The 19,270-nt window shown below is 37.1% G+C and overlaps 1 protein-coding gene across 2 annotated transcripts in view; it reads left to right on the forward strand.

Annotated features, from left to right (window-relative positions):
- Positions 1 to 19,270, forward strand: part of LOC104675229 (probable C-mannosyltransferase DPY19L1) — a 110,154-nt gene that overhangs the window by 13,651 nt on the left and 77,233 nt on the right. For both annotated transcript variants that reach the window (XM_030933080.1, XM_030933081.1), the window contains exons 2-6: positions 4,971 to 4,995; positions 5,597 to 5,684; positions 9,639 to 9,776; positions 12,205 to 12,325; positions 13,090 to 13,183. In XM_030933080.1, the coding sequence (XP_030788940.1) occupies positions 4,971 to 4,995; positions 5,597 to 5,684; positions 9,639 to 9,776; positions 12,205 to 12,325; positions 13,090 to 13,183 (466 nt within the window). The remainder of the gene's footprint in view (positions 1 to 4,970; positions 4,996 to 5,596; positions 5,685 to 9,638; positions 9,777 to 12,204; positions 12,326 to 13,089; positions 13,184 to 19,270) is intronic.

Below are 19,270 nucleotides of genomic sequence, written 5' to 3' on the forward strand. Positions count from 1 at the left end.
TGAGGCAGGAGAATGGTGTGAACCTGGGAGGTGGAGCTTGCAGTGAGCCGAGATCGCGCCACTGCTCTCCAGCCTGGGAGACAGAGCGAGACTCCATCTCAAAAAAAAAAAAAAAAAAAAAAGAATACATTTATTCATATAAATAATTGTTACAAGACAAGGTCATTAAATGCCTAGCATAGGGAAGGAGGCAGCTCTGTCATGGTGGAAGGAGCTCAGGCTGGGAATTAGGACACCCGGGTTCAACCATCTCTAGCCACTTACCAGCTATGTGCTTTGCAGGGAATAGCCTCTTAGAAGCCCACTCTTTCATTTGTAAAATGCTAAAAATACTCACAAAGTTATTGTGAAAATCAAGTATTTTTTTTGTGAAGGTGCTTTGTGAATTTTAAGGCAAATACTATTTATGAAGTACACGTGTAAGAGGAGAAAAAGTAATTTATTTTTTAACTTCTGGATGGGAACGTTGATTTGTGGTCAGGAACACACCTTGGTTGCTGCGGTTGTGGGAGAGCAGACTGCAAGTTACAGAGCAGCACACGGAGAAGCCCACCCTGGCCTCATGGCACCCTCAAACCTTGGGGAGGAGAGAGAGAAAGGACAGTGAGTCTCAAACTTTAGCTTGCCTTAGACTCAACTGGGGAATCTTAAAATTACAGATCCCAGCATTGCTACTTCCCGGTGACCCTCACGACAGTGTCTAGGAAGGGCCCCAGCTTGGGATAATTGGAAGAGGGAGGAGGTAAGAGCAGGCGGGGGCCCGGGTGCTGGTGGGAGATGGAATGAGGTTTGGGGACTTGGAGGATTGTCTGTTCAGTGTCTTCATCCTTTCCTCCCGCTGTGAGAGGGCAGGGAGCTGGCTGCCTATAGACCAGGTATCTAATCTGCACAAAATAAATGGGTGCTCCATTGGTGAAAAAGGATGACACACGTATGTGTGTTTCTATCAAAATATATTCAATTGAGGTTATTAGGACATGATTTTGGATTATTTCATTCCTCCCCTTAATTATATCAAGCTTTATGCATTAATTCAGCAAACACTTGAGCGTGCTCAGCTTTGTGCGAATAAGTACTGTAGTAAAGTTTGGTAAACATTGTTTCTGCCCTCAGGGAGTTACAATCTGTTTTGTTTAAACAAGAGTGTAATTAACAGAAGACGAATAATCTTCAGTAGAGTCCTCTCAAATCCCATAAGACTGAAAATTGATATAATGTGTCATATAGTCTGGTGAAAATTTTCTTTAATCAGAAAGAGTTAATGTAGCATCCTGGAGAGTCTAATTTAACTTTAGATTGTAGGTAATTTCTGTGCTTCCAGCAAAATTATGAACCTTACAAAATTCTCAGCCATACGGATTGCGATTTTTTGAATTAGATTACATAGCAAACCTTCTTTCCTTGAGCACCTTTTTCTTACAGAATAGGTTTGGATTTTTAAAAAATATATTTTATGTTCTGATTTTTTAAAATGCTGTATTTGTCTCGGTTCCTTAGAATGCCAAAAAATGGCATACGTGTTTAAGTGGAAAAAAAGTGGGTTCTCAGTTTTGTTACACTCTCAAAAACGTCGATAATCACTGGAATAAACTTAGATAAAATAATTTAAAATATTATTTTCTGTAGGCAAGAAGGCAAGAAAAGCTCTTAAGGGGTGCCTTCAGAAGTTTTTGTCATTTTCCGTTTTTATTCTTAAATTATATGCTCACAACTCAGTATTTGCTTTACTGGGACTTTCATGTTCAAATGACATATATATGTATAATGTATTTCAATTTTTAAGTAAAATATATCTCCAAATTTTATATAAAATTAATAGCCTCTATAAAATATACTTCCTATGTTAACAGATGAATTGCAGCATTTTTTTCTTTTATATTTAAGATTAAAAAAAAAAAAAAGAAGGAGGGGAGAGTAGGAATACTTTAGGGTAAGTAGACCTAGGCTTTTGTTTTATCTGTTCCATCTTCTTTCTACAACAGCCATGCAGTGCAGGTCAGAGTTCCTGAGTCCAGCCTCCTTTTCTGGGTTTACTTGGTGTGCATTCTTATGCAAGTTACTCAACTACTCTGTGCCTCAACTAGTCTGTATACTGTGGAAATATTTGTACATATGACATAAGGTAGTTGTGAGGATTTATTTGGCTAGTACAAGTAAAGTACTTATAAAGTGTTGGGTGTGTAATAAGCATTCAAGTGTTAGCTCCGTTGTTTTCATCATTATTATTACTAAGTTGAAATGAAAAAAGGAATTCAAAACAATGGGCAGATGATGAATGGACCCTGGAGACTGTGAAAGAATGTCAGGAACTCCAAGTGTTGTCCTTGTGTATTGTCTAAAAGTCACCAGAGACCTCTCTCACCTCCATCCTTATTCTGAGAAAACGAGGTATTTTAAGGACATAGAGGGATGATGACCTTGACAGATCCTAGTTGGCACTCCAGAATTGTGAAGGTCAAAGGCCAACTTAATGGCATAATAGGAAATGCATTACTGTTAAAGTCAGCAGAAGTCAAGAATGCCTCCTTTGGAAGGCAGCTATGCTCACCACTCTACCACCAACACCAAGAGTGCCCCCATTTACCAGAATTGTTTAGTAATATTCTAAAAGTTTTTTGTTTTTGTCAAATAGGAAGAAGAAACTAATAGTAAAATTATAAAACAGGAACAAAATTATTATATTTAAATAGTATTGTTTAAAATGAAGAATTAGGGCCAGGTGTGGTGGCTCACACCTATAATCCCAGCACTTTGGGAGGCCGAGGCAGGCGGATCACCTGTGAGACAAGCCTGGCCAACATGGCGAAACCCTATCTCTGCTGAAAATACAAAAATTAGCCAGACGTGGTGGCATGTACCTGTAATCCTAGCTACTCGGGAGGCTGAGACGGGAGAATCGCTTGAAACCAGGAGGAGGAGGTTGCAGTGAGCCAAGATCACACCGCTGCACTCCAGCCTGGGTGACAGAGCAAGACTCCTCAAAAATAAAATACAATAAAATGGAGAATTGAAGATAAGTTTTAAAAACTATATGAATTAACAGTTTAGTAAATGAACCAAAAATAAATACATTGCAAAATAAATACTCTTCAAAAATAAATACCTTAACAATATCCAGTAATGTATAATAAAAAATATTTTATGAATATTAGCAGAAAAAAATGTTAAACTCACAGGAGAAACTTCATAAGAAATGAATATGTTAACAATACCTGTAGAATTTTTCTCAAGTACTATTGAAAAGCAATTTGAACAATTGAAGGTATATGTTGTATATATATACACATACCTATATATCCAACATATATATACCCACACCACATTTATGGATCTGAAGGCTGTATATTGTAAACATGTAAAATTAATTATTAATTAATTTTGTAAGTGAAAATCCAGTTATAACCTCAGAGGGTTTACCAAAGTATAAGCGTGGCAAGTCTTCAGTATGATAAAGGTTGCATTTACATTCAGTAGGAGAAAAATAATTTATTCAGAAAATGGTAGTTGAATCATTGTGAAAATAAAGACCAAATTTTATTATGTTAGGATGATTTTTTTTTTTCCTTGGAGACAGGGTCTTGTTGTGTCATCCAGGCTAGCGTGCAACCTCAACCTCTTGGGCTCAAGTGATCCTCCCAGCTCAGCCTTCCTGAGTAGCTGGGACGATAGTTGCGTGCTTTGTAAAGACCGGCTCTTGCTGTGTTACCCAGCCTTGATTTAAACTCCTGTCCTCAGCTATTCCCCCTACTTCCTCCAGCCGAGTTGCTGGGATTATAGTCATGAGCCTGGCAGATGAAATTTTTAAAGACAGAAACTAAAAGGAGCAAATGGTAGATTCATTAATAAGAAAAAAATTTAAAATTTAAAAAGATGAATATATCTTATTTTAAAAAGTCAAATGGCAAACTAAGTTAGATATTTGTAACTTCAGTTATCTAGAAGTAACTGCGTTTCCAAGGCAAAATGGATTTTTAAATGAAAAAATATAACTAACTTTAAGAATAAAGCAATAAGATCTGATCTATTTGGTTTTCATTTTTCTTTCCTTCTCTTCCTCCGTCTTCTTCCTCCTACTTCTTCTTTTTCTCTTTCTTTTTTTTTTTGAGAAACAGAGTCTCACTATGTTGCCCAGGCTAGAGCGCGGTGGCTGTTAACAGTCACAGTCATAGCACACTGCCGCGGCCTTGAATTCCGGGGCTCAAGAAATGATGCTGCCTCTGTTTCCCCAGTAATGGATACGACAGGCATGTGCCACTGTACCTGGCTTGGGTTTCATTTCTAAGAGTATTTTCATAGTTTGATTCCTTAGTTAAGAGTTATTGAATCAGAAGCCTGCCATCAGCTGTATCTTGTGATGTAAGAAAATTGAATGGTGTCTTCCAGGTTCATCTTAGTATGTTCTTTCTACTTGGACAGATAGCAAGGTATTGATTCTCATATGAGACTGATTTTATTACTAGCTTGTTATCTCTCTCTTGCCTTTTCTTCTTTTTTTTTCCTTTACTCATTTCATTTTAAATTTGTTTAAAAACACAGGTAAGATTTGTCATAAAATTTCAGGCCTTGCAGCAGTATATCAGAAGTGGTAGTTCCCTTTTTTCTCCCACCCCCAATCCTGTACCCCTAAGCCACCATATTTCTTTATTCTGAGTTATCTTTACCTGTTGATTCCATTCCTCTCTCAGTTCCGTTAGCGATAGGTTCCATCTAATGATTTCTGTCTATTAGCGGATATTAGGCCCTCATATATTTTGTTGAATGAGTGAGTGAATGAAAATGGTGGCTGTATGCTTAATTTCCTTATGAGCCAGTCAATCACAATTTTAAATGTAGCCCTGGGGCTTTTGTTGAAAAGCCAGTATTCTTTTTTACACATTTCAATATTTGAAATGCTTATCTTTGAAATGGCTTTTCTGTAAGATGAACATGTTTATGCTAAAATTCTAATTTAAATTTCTTTTTTCTTACAGCTGCTTTTGCAGCAGTGTTGCACTGGTAAGATTTTTTTCTCCTATGGTATTTTATGCAGATGTTTATAACTTACTAAAGCTATTTCCCATACATTTAAAGGAATAATTTCAGCATGATCAGTATGAATATATATTACATGTAACACAATAGTCTGAAAAACTACTTTAATTGATAAATCAAGGTCAGAATAATATAATTGTTTAATAAAAAAGAGATTCATTATTGAAGAGGCTGTATTTGAGACTCCACTCAATATTAATATGTTCATGGTGAGAGAAAGATTAATTTTTTAATCTTCTAGATAGAAATATGAATTTCATTAGATGTTTCTAAAATGGTAACCCAATGACATTTACAGTTTAATCTATACTTTTATTGTACTTGACTTAAAATATTCTGGTTCATTTTAATTTTAAAATCTAATTTGATTTTTTTATAGAGGGAAATTTTAGTATAAATGCAATACATACTGAGTGGAAAACAAATATAGATACTATTGTATTTGAGTCTTATTACAAAATTATCTGCAAGTTAGTTGATACTTTTATTTTTGCTTTTAGCTTACTTTAAAAAGTAATACTTACAGAGTAAGTTTTAACACTGTTGCTTTGTTTTGTTTTTCCAGGAGCCATATAACACACCTCTTTGAAAATGACCGTCATTTTTCTCACCTCTCAACATTGGAAAGGGAGATGGCTTTTCGCACTGAAATGGTTAGTTTGTTATTTGGCATTTCATCATAGTACTTTAGGAATTTAAAAACATTTCAGATTTTTTATTATGGAAAATTTCAAGATGTTCCAAAGTAGAAAGAGCGGATGCTCCAGCTTCTATAGCTGACCACCACAGCCAGTTTTCCTTCATCTATACCCCCACTCACTATGTCTTTTTTAATTTTAATTTTTATTAAATTTAAAATTAATAAAATTAATTTTTTTTTGAGACAGAGGCTCATTCTGTCGCCTAGGCTGGAGTACAGTGGCGCCATCTCAGCTCACGGCAAGCTGCACCTCCCAGCTTCACGCCATTCTCTCGCCTTAACCTCCCTAGTAGCTGGGACTACAGGCACCTGCCACTGCACCCCACTAATTTTGTTTTTGTATTTTTAGTAGAGATGGGGTTTCATCATGTTAGCCAGGATGGTCTCGATCTCCTGACCTTGTGATCTGCCTGCCTCGGCCTCCCAAAGTGCTGGTATTACAGACGTGAGCCACCGTGGCTGGCCAACTATCTCTTTTTAAAGGAAATCCCAGACATTGTATCATTTCATGCTTTCATACTTTCATAAGTGCATAAGTGTCTCTAAAGATAAGACTTTGTTTTAACTATGGCACAAAACCATGTCACAAGACATAACTGGAAAACATTTAACAATATCCTTAATATCATCACATAGAAATCAGAATTTAAATGCCCTGTTTGGCACTTAAAAAGAAAAAAAAAAGAAAGAAAAACAGTGGATGTATTTGAATAGGATCCAAACAGTGCCTACAGATTGCATGTAGTTGATGTGTATCTTAAGTCTTTTCATATGTGAATTCCTTTACGTGTTTTTGTTTTGTGTTCCTGCCATTTGTTTGTTGAGAAATCCAGGCAATTTGTCCTATACCCACAGTAATCCACATTCTTCAATTATGTTCCTGTATCCCAAGTTTCCCGAGCATTTATGGATCAGAAGATCTGACTTATTTTCTGGTAGGAATACTTCCTAGGTGATGCTGTATACTTCTGTTGTGTCCGGCCAAGAGGCACATCATATCTGGTTGTCTCACTTTCTGTGATGTTGAGATTGATCACTGGCTTCAGGTATTGTGATGCTGACTCCTCCTATAGCCTAGCCATCGGCCTAGGTTGGTTATTTCATTATCCTTCTCAAACTGTGATACCTAGCCTATCATTTTTTTCCCTGCACTTATTAGCTATAATTCTTCTATTAAGAACTTTCACCTTTTGATTTCTCTCTAAGGTATATTTCATAGAGGAAAGACAGGAAAATGCTTTATTCTTTCTTTTCATTTACCAGTTTTCAGAAAAATGAGGAACTTCCCTAGCATCTTCTAGTAGTGATCAATGGAGTACCTTCTTTTGGAGTATCATTATGACATGATGGATTTTAACATATTTTGTAAACTTTCTTGTCTTTAGCTAGTAAAGCCCTTTCAACTCTCCCTGTTTGCCCTTGATGTGACCTCACTAGTATCCATAGGTTCCTTACTTTCAGGTACTATAAGACATTTTCTTCTCAGACCTGGCATCAACCAGTTTTCCAATGAGCCACCATTCCTGTCAGTGGCAGATGCTCATTGCTACTAGATTGGCCATTGTATTTTGGCCTTTTTACTGAACAGAATTAGTCTACAAAAATTTTTTTAAAGAGAAATCATGAATTTGTATTAATTTTTTAAATGGAAAGAAGATTAGTTTTTTTACTTATTTGATATTAATCTTTTTAGTTTGAGAATCTTGGTTTCAAATCATTGATTTGATAGGAATAAAAGTACCAAAGGTATAACTAAAAATGTGATTACTGAAAAGAGTTTAAGATTTTATTGCAGTTCGGTTCTGCACAGGGCAACCCCCAGAACTGGGTATCAGCCCGGGAGGCCATGTGGGTTCTTGGCTTTGGGCAGGAAGGAATTCAAGAATGCGCCAACAGAGTAAAGTGAAAATGAGTTTATCTTAAGAAAGTAAAGGGATGAAAGGGTGGCTACTCCACAGGCAGAGCAGCTGTGAGGGCTGCTGGTTGATTGTTTTTAAGGTTGTTTCTTCATCGTATGCTAAACAAGAGGTGGATTATTCATGAGTTTTCTGAGAACAGGGAGGGGAATTCCTGGAACGAGGGTTCCTCCCTCTTTCAGACCATAGAGGGTAACTTCCAGAGGTTGCTATGGCATATGTAAACTGTCATGCTGCTGGTGGGAGTTTCCTTTAGTATGCTAATGTATTATAATGAGCAATAAGGATGACCAGAGGTCACTTTAGTTGCCATCTTGGTTTTGGCAGGTTTTGGTCGGCTTCTTTACTGCATCCTGTATTATCAGCAGGGTCTTTGTGACCTGTAACTTGTGAAACCAGTCCTGCTGAATTCCTGGGCTCCATTTTAACGTTAGGATATAGCCCACTAGGGATATACAGTAAAATTACAATATCTTACTGTTACTTGAAATCTTCTCCCAAGTTGATAAATAGTTCATTCCTTTCTTTCATTTTTATTTTGATATTCAGGTAGTTTTACGTTTTTGTTTTATAATTAAGTGTATGTTTCCAAAATCAAACCTGTAAAAGACGGAAGGTATAGTTTTCTAGGGCTGTCATAAAGAAGTACAACAAGCCAGGTGGCTTAAAACAGCGGAAATGTATTCTCTCACAGTTCCAGAGACTAGCAGTGGGACGTTAAGGTGTTAATGGGCCTCGTGTCTCCAAAGGCTGGAGGGGAGAGTCCTTCTTTGCCTCTTGTCAGCCTCTGGTGGTTGCTGGCCATCCTTGGAATTCCTTGGCATGCTGATGCCTCACCCCAATCTCTGATCCATCTTCACACGGCCTTTTCCCCTGTGTGCCTGTAGCTTTGAGGTCAAATATTCCTCTTTATTTAGATTTACCAATTCTGTTGGATTTAGAGTCCACCTTAATCCAATATGACTGCATCTTAACTTGATCACGTCTGCAAGAATCCTATTTCCAAATCAGATCATATCCACAGGGTCTGGTGGACATGAAATTTTAGGGGACACTATCCAAATCAGTACACAAGGAAACATAATTTTAAAAATAGTGATATCAGAGCTAATACATCAGAGTATCAACACCATTTTTTTCTTTTTCAATAAATTTCTGGGTATGCATATCACTTTTGTATTTATGAGTCTTAAACCCAGTTTAAACTTTGGCAGCTACCAGGGCAGGTCCAGGCAAAACTGAAGATGCAAATACAAGATGTAGATTTATCTTGTGTTTCTCTGTCTTCCCTCATACTGCCACTTAGACTCCCCGTTAGGCTTCTAGTATTTTCTTGTTTTTTTGTCTCACATATTATTCCACCCTTGCTATCTTTCCAAAGTAGTGTGCCAAGCTAAAAAAGTATCTTTCTTCAAAATAGGACCACTCCCCACCCTCATCCCCAGTCCCACAGAGTTCTTACCTGTGGGTGGCACCTAATTGAAATTCATATGTAGTAATACATCAGTGTATAACCTTCTCAACATATTTGCATTTTTGCATGTAAATCCGGAGGAAAAATGACTGATAGTGTCATTTTGGGAATTAAAATAAGCAGTTAGAGGAACATTTTTGGCTTGAGATTTCTTGGTTCGTGATAAATTTTAATTCCATAATAAACCACTCACTCTATTCATAAGATAGCGTTTTCTAACAGTTATATTGGAATGGGTAATAGGATTTTCTAAGGTGAAGTATGCTGAGTCGTATTATTTTGTAAATGCTGAAACTTTTTGAAGCTATTTTGCATTCAGTTATTTCAACTAAGACATGTTTATGTGAAAATACATAGTTTTTTCACAACTTTAGGATTTATCAGTGATCAAAAACCTGTGAAATTCATTGTATTAATAGCTGTTACTTGCTTAATTGCTTTGTTTTTCAAAAACAGTGTATTTACTTAGAAGAGGCATCATAATTGTTATTTTAACTTGAGCTTATCCTTATTTCAGGGACTATATTATTCCTATTTCAAGACTATTGTGGAAGCACCCTCATTTTTGAATGGAGTATGGATGATTATGAATGATAAACTGACTGAATACCCCCTTGTTATTAATACATTAAAAAGATTCAATCTTTACCCTGAGGTAAGGCACTTTTTCCAGTTGTGATTTTGCACTTTTGTAAAACTTTTTTGTATTAAATGTTGATTTTAAATCTAAGATATTATTCAATATATTAAATTGTATTTAAGTTTTAAAAAGAAAATATGGGCCAGGCGCGGTGGCTCAAGCCTGTAATCCCAGCACTTTGGGAGGCTGAGACGGGTGGATCACGAGGTCAGGAGATCGAGACTATCCTGGCTAACACGGTGAAACCCCGTCTCTACTAAAAAATACAAAAAAACTAGCCGGGCGAGGTGGTGGGTGCCTGTAGTCCCAGCTACATGGGAGGCTGAGGCCGGAGAATGGCATAAACCCGGGAGGCGGAGCTTGCAGTGAGCCCAGATCCGGCCACTGCACTCCAGCCTGGGTGACAGAGCGAGACTCTGTCTCAAAAAAAAAAAAAAACAAAAAAAAAACCAAAAAAGAAAATATGCATTTTGTGGAGGAATATGTAAAAAAGATCATTACTGATTTTGAGGAGAGGGCTTTAATTCTGTGGGGAGCTGTTGTGATTGCATTGTTTAAAAAATACAAAAACTAGATTTGGTGTACTTGTAAGGTTTATACTAAGGGAGCTCTGTTACTTTTACATGTCATTTGTTAAATATTTTCTTCCTTATCCTCATTTAATTGAGTGCACTTTCTTGAGTGGGGGTGGAGGGAAGGCGAGCCCAATCCAGCAAGTGGAGATGACATTTGCTCTCTCCTTTATCCTCCTTGCAAAACTATAAATTTGTTGATGTGGAACTCTAGTTCAATAGAATATATACTTTAATGATTTTGTCAAAAGTCCTTCAAGATAGATATTGAACTATCCACCAGCAATGTTTTTGAAACTATTTGTTTACCTGCATCTTTGTTAATTGGATAGACAAAGAAATTGAAGTCACATGATGTATTTCATTCATTGATTATATATATATTTTAGTGTTCTCTATATATGTATATATAACACACATACATATACATATAATGCCTTTTTACTTTTAAAAATAATTGCCAATTCATGCGTTTTATCTATATTTCTATTAAAATTTTATAAGAGCTCATTTATTATATACTGGATATTAATATAAGCTATATAATGAAACATTTTCCCCAGTTGTTTGCCCTTTAGCTTTGTGTATGATGTCTGTGTATTTTTTTATACAGAAATATATCATGAATCTTTTTTGTCTTTTATACATACATGTAAAAAACTTCATTTTTATAATCATAATTTTTTTATATTTACATTTTTAATTTATCTGGAATTGGTTTTGATGCATAGAGTGGGGTAGGAATCTAACCTTGAATTTTTTTTTTGAAAATGGTATTGTGTGTAACCTAGCACTGATGAGGTGTCCATCCTCTCTCTACTGATTTGAAGTAAGCTTTCTTCTTTATATGCAAAATTATTTTACATACATGCTTGCATGTGTTTCTGAATTTTGTGCTCAGTATTGCTTTAGGTTGAGGTTGTGGAAAGTGGACTTTGAGATGGAGATTTACATGCATGCAGGAAGTAGTTGAGGGAGTGTCCTTAGGGTCAACACCTTAAGGGGGATGAATGAAGCAGGAGGAAGACAAGAGCTTTGATGCAGTCACTGTGAAAGCCTCATCCGGTCCCTGGGCAGCTCTGGATCTGGGATGACCTTGCAGAGTTGTCCTACCTTGAGAGAAGGGCCCCTGACCTTGATATCCTTCCCTATTGACTAGTCAGTCATTGGATGCAGATTGCCCTTGGGTAGGGGTTGTCACCTTGAGTGAATTTACTTTCTTCAGCCACGGGCAGTTCCCGGGGAGGGATGCAGCTTCCAGCTCTCACTTACCAGTCTTCCAACCAGCTGGAGGAATGAGTGCCTCACCCCAGAAGAGGGAATCTGGGGTGGCTTATCACCACCTGTACCATGGTTACATTAATCTGTCTAGCCATTCTTGTGCCAATATCACACTATTTTAATTATTCAAAGTGGTAAGACTTAATATCTGTTAAAACATTCCCTTTAGTTTTCTCGATACATTTTAGACACTAGGAATTTTGAATAGAATTATTTTATGTTTATGAATTAATTTGAGGGAGAATTCATATCTTAAATAATTCAGTCTATTCCAGTAGACCCAGTATCTTTTACTTGTGCAAATCCTCTTTTGTGTCTCTTAGTAGAGTTGTATAGTTTTTGAAAATCATAAATTTAGCACTTTTTTGGGGCCCATATTTTGTCCTTACCCATGGATGAACAATTGAAAACTGACCAGTGAAGAATCTGCCTAGGAGATTCTGAGCCTCGTTTTACTAGATTTAAAGGGAGCCAAGTGGATGGTATAGAAAGGGAAAATATGGTAATTGTCAGAATATCTCAAAAGTATTCTAGTAATGAAAATTGTTTAGTATATTTTCTTAAGATGCCTCCATATTTTTAAAAAATAGGTAATTTTAGCCAGCTGGTACCGGATTTATACCAAAATAATGGACTTGATTGGTATTCAAACCAAGATATGTTGGACAGTTACCAGAGGAGAAGGACTCAGTCCTATTGAAAGCTGTGAAGGTAAGTTTCTTTCTGTGATATTGTCCAGTTATCTGTTGTAACATAATAAACTTATGCAGCATAATAAACTTACACTGTAAACTTAGTGGCATAAACAACACCCATTTTATTATGCAAATGGATTCTGCAGGTCCAGAATTTGGGCAGGCTTTAGCAGGGCTGGTTTATCTCCATGATTTCAGGGACCTCTGCTAGTAAGACGCAAATATCTGGGAAGGCTGGAATTAACTGAGAGGCTGCATTGCTCACATTTTGACTCCTGGGCGTGGAGGACTGTGAGGCTGAGCTCAGCTGGAACTGTCAGCTGGGAGACCTACCTGTGGCCTTTCTGGGTGAATTGGGCTTTTTGATAGCAAGTACCTCAGAGTTGTAGTAAGGCTTTTCCTATAGCAGCTGAAGGCTCCAAGCTAGACACTGCATGGCCTCTTATGACCTAGCCTTGGAAGTCACATAGTGTTGTTCTGCCGTACTCCATTGAAAGAGTCACAAGAACAATGAAACTCAAAAATGGGGGCTATAGACCCCATACCTCCCGAGGAGGCCTATCTGTGAATTTGCAGCCCTGTTTTAAAATCACCATTGCTAATTACCTTGATCTCATCTATGTTCTGCAGTAGTGTTATGTTTTCATGTGGGAACCAGGGCAATTATTGAATATATCTGGCCACCATTTTCAAAATGAACACAATTTAATATAAATTGCTAGACACATAAGGTAATTTGGGTTAATGTGGTTAGAACATATGTTTTGTTTATTTTTAAAGGCTTGGGAGATCCTGCTTGCTTTTATGTTGCTGTAATTTTTATTTTAAATGGACTAATGATGGCATTATTCTTCATATATGGCACATATTTAAGGTAAGATAATATTTTACTGTTTATAAGATACACTAAAATAAAATAGTTGATTACTTAATAGTTAATCATTGATTAATTTATAGTTCAGTTTTATGAAAATATCCTAAAATATCTTATTATCATAAAATCATTCATTATTTGCATGATTTCACCACTGCCATGGCCCATCACACTTAAGATAGTTTTAGAGGTGTAAATAGAGTTGGGAATACTTGATAAATTTAATTATTATTTTTTTTGAGACAGGGTCTCACTCTGTCACCCAGGCTGGAGTGCAGTAGTGTGATCTGTGCTCACTACAACCTCCGCCTTCTGGGTTCAAGCGATCCTCCCACTTCAGCCTCCTGAGTAGCTGGGACTGTAGGTCCACGCCACCAAACTCTGCTAATTTTTTGTATTTTTTGTAGAGACAGAGTTTCACTATGTTGCCCAGACTAGTCTCAACTTCCTGGGCTTCAGTGATCTGCCCATCTCAGCCTCCCAAAGTACTGAGATTACAGGCATGAGCCACAGTGCCTAAATTTTAAATATTCATAGGCATTTGGGCAGAAGCAATATATATTCCATATATGGTTATGAAATATCTAATATATTGTTATGGAACAATATATTCCATTTGCCGTATGTATGTGTATAGGTGTGTGTGCTGAGATGTGTGAAGTCTTACTTCTTACTATAGTTTTGGTGTAAAAAAAAGTCTGTAGACTACTGCTTAAGGTAGCATGAGGGAGCAGCTTTTACCTTAGAGCATTTGGCTCTTTCCAGATGGCTGACTCCATTCTTCTTCCAATGTCAGTGGCTGTAGATTGTTTCAGCTCCTTCCAGTATATATTGTTTACATAATATATAAGGGAAAAGACCACTCATTATCAAATGATATTAATAGCTCTTTACTAATGTTAAAATAGAAGTATCTTCTATGTAATATTTAGAAGTATCTTCTGTACAGTGTTTAATATCTGACCTGATTTATTTTGTAGTTGAGCAGCATTCCTAAAACTAAAAGACTACTTTTTTGAGGCTTTTTATGTTTACTTTTCTTCTTTCTTATTTTTTTGCCAATTTATTATACTGTATATGTTTGAAGTATCTTACCTTGAGATTATCTTTAGAATTTTCTTCCTTGCTGCTTATTGATTCTTTGTAGTACAGAATTATGAGAATTGTATGTGATTTTCAGTTCGGGATAATGAGTTTGAATTTGGTATTATCCCATTATCTCCTTTCCTTTGGAAGTGTGGCATTTTCAGTTTAGTACCTCAAAGATCTGTTGAGTTTCTAGCCCACCGTTTGAGTATCTAGCAGTTACTTGATAAGCATTTGTCAAACGAGGAAGCTGTTAGAAGATCAATGTAAAATATATTTGCATGTAGATTTAAGATACTTTGATGTTAATATTTCTGACTTAGGTCTAAGAAAATTATTTTGTTTAATTGGGGAGACAAAAATAAAAATGCATAATTAAAAGATGATGTGAAAGATTTTGTTTTTGAAACAAGACACAGGGAAGTAAGTTAAACCAAAAGACTATGGTAATGAGAAAAGGGGCTGACTTGAGGGGAAGTGGGCCTGTGTGCTTGCATCCTAATGAGCCAGAGGGAGAGAAACTTGGTGGTGCCTATTCATTTTGCTAAGTACTGCCCATCTGTCTATGGGTAGCTTCATTACATTTGGGAGATTAGATTTTAAACAAGAGAAGTTAAAATATGACACATGGCGTGTTTGCTAAACTGCTAATCTACACTTATGCTACCTTAAAAAAAAAAAAAAAAAAAGGAATCTTGCTATATTGTTGCCCAGGCTGGAGTCCAGTACTTTTCACAGATGTGGTCACAGTGCACTATGGCATCAAACCACTGGCTTCAAGCAATCCTCCTGCCTCAGCCTCCCAAGTAGCTGGAACTACAAGTGCGTGCCACCATGCCTGGCTACTTTTATAATTGGAAGAAGAATTTATAAACCATTGTTAAAGCATTCATATTTTCTTATGCTTGTTATAACTGTTTTTTCAAAGGCAGAAGGCACAACATCTACTGAAGAGAATAGAAGTTTCTGGTTTCAGTTGAGGGGTTTTGGGTGGTTTTGGCCGTGACCTGACCTTTCTCAGTCTTTAACCCCTGTGGTGCCTGGTAGGCAGTTTTCTGTCTACATCGGAGATGCATATTCAGTTGTTCAGTCAACACATGCAATTTATACCAAGTAGTTTCTTAAGACTGTTTGGGCTCTGAGAGCATGGGAGTCCGGCAGGGTGTGTGTGAATGGAAGATAGACAGGAAGGAAGGATAGAGTGCTTAGAACTCCAGAGACAGAAGGAATTTGTTCTGCATGGAGGGGCTACTTCAGTGTGACCTTGTAGAATCAGAGGTATTTGGATAGGTGGAAACAAACCATGAGGATAAAAGCATACCAGGGAGAGGCAAAGGCCAAAATCTAGTGTGTGGAAAGCAGGTAATAAGCAGATCAGTTTTGCTGGGATGCATGTTCTTCAGGGAGTGTTGTGGAGGATTCAGATGGGAACAGTGGTTGTGCTGGATGATGACAGGCCTTGGTAACTGACTGGGTTGAAACCTATTCCAAAGCAAGTGAAGTAAATACAAAAATTGACCAGTATGAAAACACGATTCAAGCTGAAGTATGATCTCATGGAACACTTGACTCCCCAGTCCTCAAAGTCAAGCAGTGAGTACTTCAGCACGGCGTTTGTCAAATTGCAGGGCATCACTTATTAGAGAGTTTTACAATTGATTCAGTGGGTTTAGCCCATTTCATTTTAGATGAAAAAAAAAATACTACGAAGTAGATAATATCATCTCCCACACTAATAAGGATAGATACTATTTAGAGAAACTTCCATTTGCTATATATATATATACACACACACACATGCACACACACACGTGTGTGTGCTGAGTTGTGTAAAGTCTTCTTACTGTACTTTTGGTGTAAAAAAGTCTGTAGACTACTGCTTATAGTGGCTTGAGGGAGCAGCTTTTACCTTAGAGCATTTACGTCTTTCTAGATGACTGTCTCTGGTTCTTCTTCCAATGTCAATGGCTGTAATTTGTTTCAGCTCCACCCACTTGACTGCTTTGTGCTTTAGCTGGCCCCTTCTGTGTTACCCAACTCTTGGACCCCATGGTGGTCTGCACTAGCAGCACATGTTGTTATTTTTCCAGATTTCCTTTTGCTGTTTGTGAGCTTTTTCTTAACCCGGAACCGAGATCTCTTTAGCTCTATTCAAAGGCATCCTAAACTGAAGGTTCTTGCCACAGTTGATCCTGATGTATATTATTTTGAATAGAAACTCTTAACACTTCTTTTCTATCAGAGTTTTTCATTGCATTTTTGTATGTTTTTTGACCTGAAGTACATTTAGAGGTTTCAGATTACTAGTTAGTTCTTAATGTTTTCTTTCTTGATGGTTAGTCACCCTTGTACTTTTATGAGAGGGATAAAGCTGCAGACTTCTTAAAATATGGGTTAAAAATAAAGAGGAGGATATCTAAAGTTGTTTTTAGGTTTAAAAAAATAAATTGTGTTATATACTGAGAAATAAAAGTTGAGATTTGTCTAGCAGATTAGAAATTTGCAGGCAGATTGACTGTGACATTTTAAATTCAGAAGTATATTTGTTTTGAAATAATATACATATACGTTTTTAGAAGCCAGGTAAGCCAGTCCATTTCACCAGAAATGGAAGAAGGAAAAATAGAAAACAGCCAAATGGTGAATGGAGCCAGACTGCCAAGCTCTAACTTGAGGAGATGAAGTGAGATCTGTTTTGCAAACACAGCCTACTCATGGTATAATTCTTTTTCTGGAATTCTCAGTATTTTAGGTTTTTTTTTTAATACTCATTGTTAATTATTTTTTGAAGCTGTATTGATTTATACTTACCATTATTTATTTCATAAGATACCCTGATATTTCTTAGCCACAGACTAACAGTTTCTGAAGGCCAGTTTCTTAAGACCCAGTGTGTGGAAATCTCTGTTCTGCCAGTAAGAAGGAGCATTGGTTGCTGGGCAGTTAGAACTTTCCCCATAGTTTCTTCTGGAGGAAATTTATATATGCTTAAGGTTCTCTTATTTATAAATAGAAAAAACTTTTGTTTTTGGACTCTAAGGCACGTATCAAGCAGGTGATACTAAAGCTTTTATTCTTTGCCGTTTAGTGTGATTTTAGTAATATTTTGGAGTTCAGGGTTAGTTCGGTTATGGTGCATTGTTGAGGAAGAATAGATTGGATAGTATATTAAGCTGTTAAATATGTGTATATGTTTAACAGTTCTCTGGAAAAATGCATATGTATATAAAGTTTATTATAAATTTTACTGCTATGTAAGGATGAGTGCAAACAATAACAGGGTTTCTAAGGAGGAGTTTTTTTCTTTCTCTTTGGAAAACGGTGCCAGAAATACTCTGACTAGCTGAAATAAAAGAGGGAGTACAATACTGGGATACAGAGGCCTGGTGGAATCAGAGAATCATTGAAAAAAGTGCCTTTGTTTAAGGCTTATTCCTTTGTGGGTGTTAGATTTATTCCTACTGGCTGCCAGTTCTTCTTTCCCGTTGCTGTCCTTCAGGCTTGCTTTCTTGGTTCCTTCCCGTCCACCTCAGAATGCATTTATCCCTTACCTTCTCTCTCACATGACAAAATTAAGACAAAACTTTCTTTTTCTTTCTTTTTTTTTTTTTTTTTGAGACGAAGTCTTACTCTGTTGCCCAGGCTGGAGTGCGATGGTGTGATCTCGGCCCACTGCACTTTCCGCCTCCTGGGTTCAAGCAATTCTCTTGTCTGAGCCTCCTGAGTATCTGGGATTACAGGGGCGCACCATCACAGCCAGCTAATTTTTGTATTTTTTTTTTTTTTTTTTAGTAGAGATGGGGTTTTACCATTGTGGTCAGGCTGGTCTCAAACTCCTGACCTCAGGTGATCCACCCACCTTGGCCTCCCAAAATGCAGGCGTGAGCCACCGCGCCCAGCCAACAAAACTTTTTAATTGGACTTTCCTTGGGTCCGCTTGCTATCCCCATCTAGTCTCCCACCCCTTCCTCCTCTCCCCAGCAATGAGGCCCTAGTCCCATTCGCCTCTCCCACTACTCTGCTTGTGCTGTTGCTTACTTAGCAGCCCTGCCTTTGATTGCTTGATTTGTTTTGAATCTTAGGATGGTGAAATGATACATGAAACCACCCAGGGTTTTCACAGACCAGGGCTATGGCTGGCCAGAAAGGACGCTGGTGCTGTCTTTTTGAGCTTCATTTTCTTTGTAGCCTTCTTCCCTGATTACCGCTGCCTCTGTCTTCAGAGTTCCTACTACTCTCCTTAAAACTGGAGCTGAAGGATAGACAAAAATTCCTTTGCCTAAGATAAGCGAAATATGGTCGAATTATAAAAGTACTGTTTATTTTTAGATCATATGTTAGAATCTTTGAGTTCTTTTCCATTCAGTATCCTATGCGAGGTTGCACCAAAAATACCCCATTAGGTTTTTAGACTCTTCAGCCTTTGATTCCTTTCTAGATCAAGCGCCGTCTGAGGAGGTCTTCTGGAGAAAACGGTGGGCAGTGAGTGTGGCTGATGAGTCATCCTGGGGCAAACAGAACAGTGCCCCTGCGGAGTGTCTCATTATTGACTGATAGCTGCCCAGTCACTGCTGCCTACTTGGACTTTCGTTTATTGTACCCCATGCAATACTTTCATTGAAACTTTACTTTTAAATTATCACTTCAGTTTATATTGAGGATCTTATAAGAAAACAGTTGTGTGAAATTTCTTACTTTATTTTATGCATTGCTATCATATGAGTATATTATCTATGACCCAGTAAATACATAACCAGTAAAAAAAATACTTTTTTATGTGTAAAATGTTATGATTATGGAATCGTGTAAAATCTTTATATACATTTTTAAAGATTCGTAAAATGAATACTTATGTACCCATGACACAGATTAAAAAAATAAATAAATTATCAGAGCTTTCATACTCTTAACATTCCTTCTTAATGCAATCTCTTTCCTTCCCTCAACCCTCAGAGGAAATGGCATCCTAACTTTTGGACCAATGTTTTCCTTGTTTTTCTT

Source organism: Rhinopithecus roxellana, chromosome 6 (genome assembly GCF_007565055.1).
Source record: "Rhinopithecus roxellana isolate Shanxi Qingling chromosome 6, ASM756505v1, whole genome shotgun sequence".
In the NCBI taxonomy this organism is placed as follows: Eukaryota; Metazoa; Chordata; class Mammalia; order Primates; family Cercopithecidae; genus Rhinopithecus; species Rhinopithecus roxellana.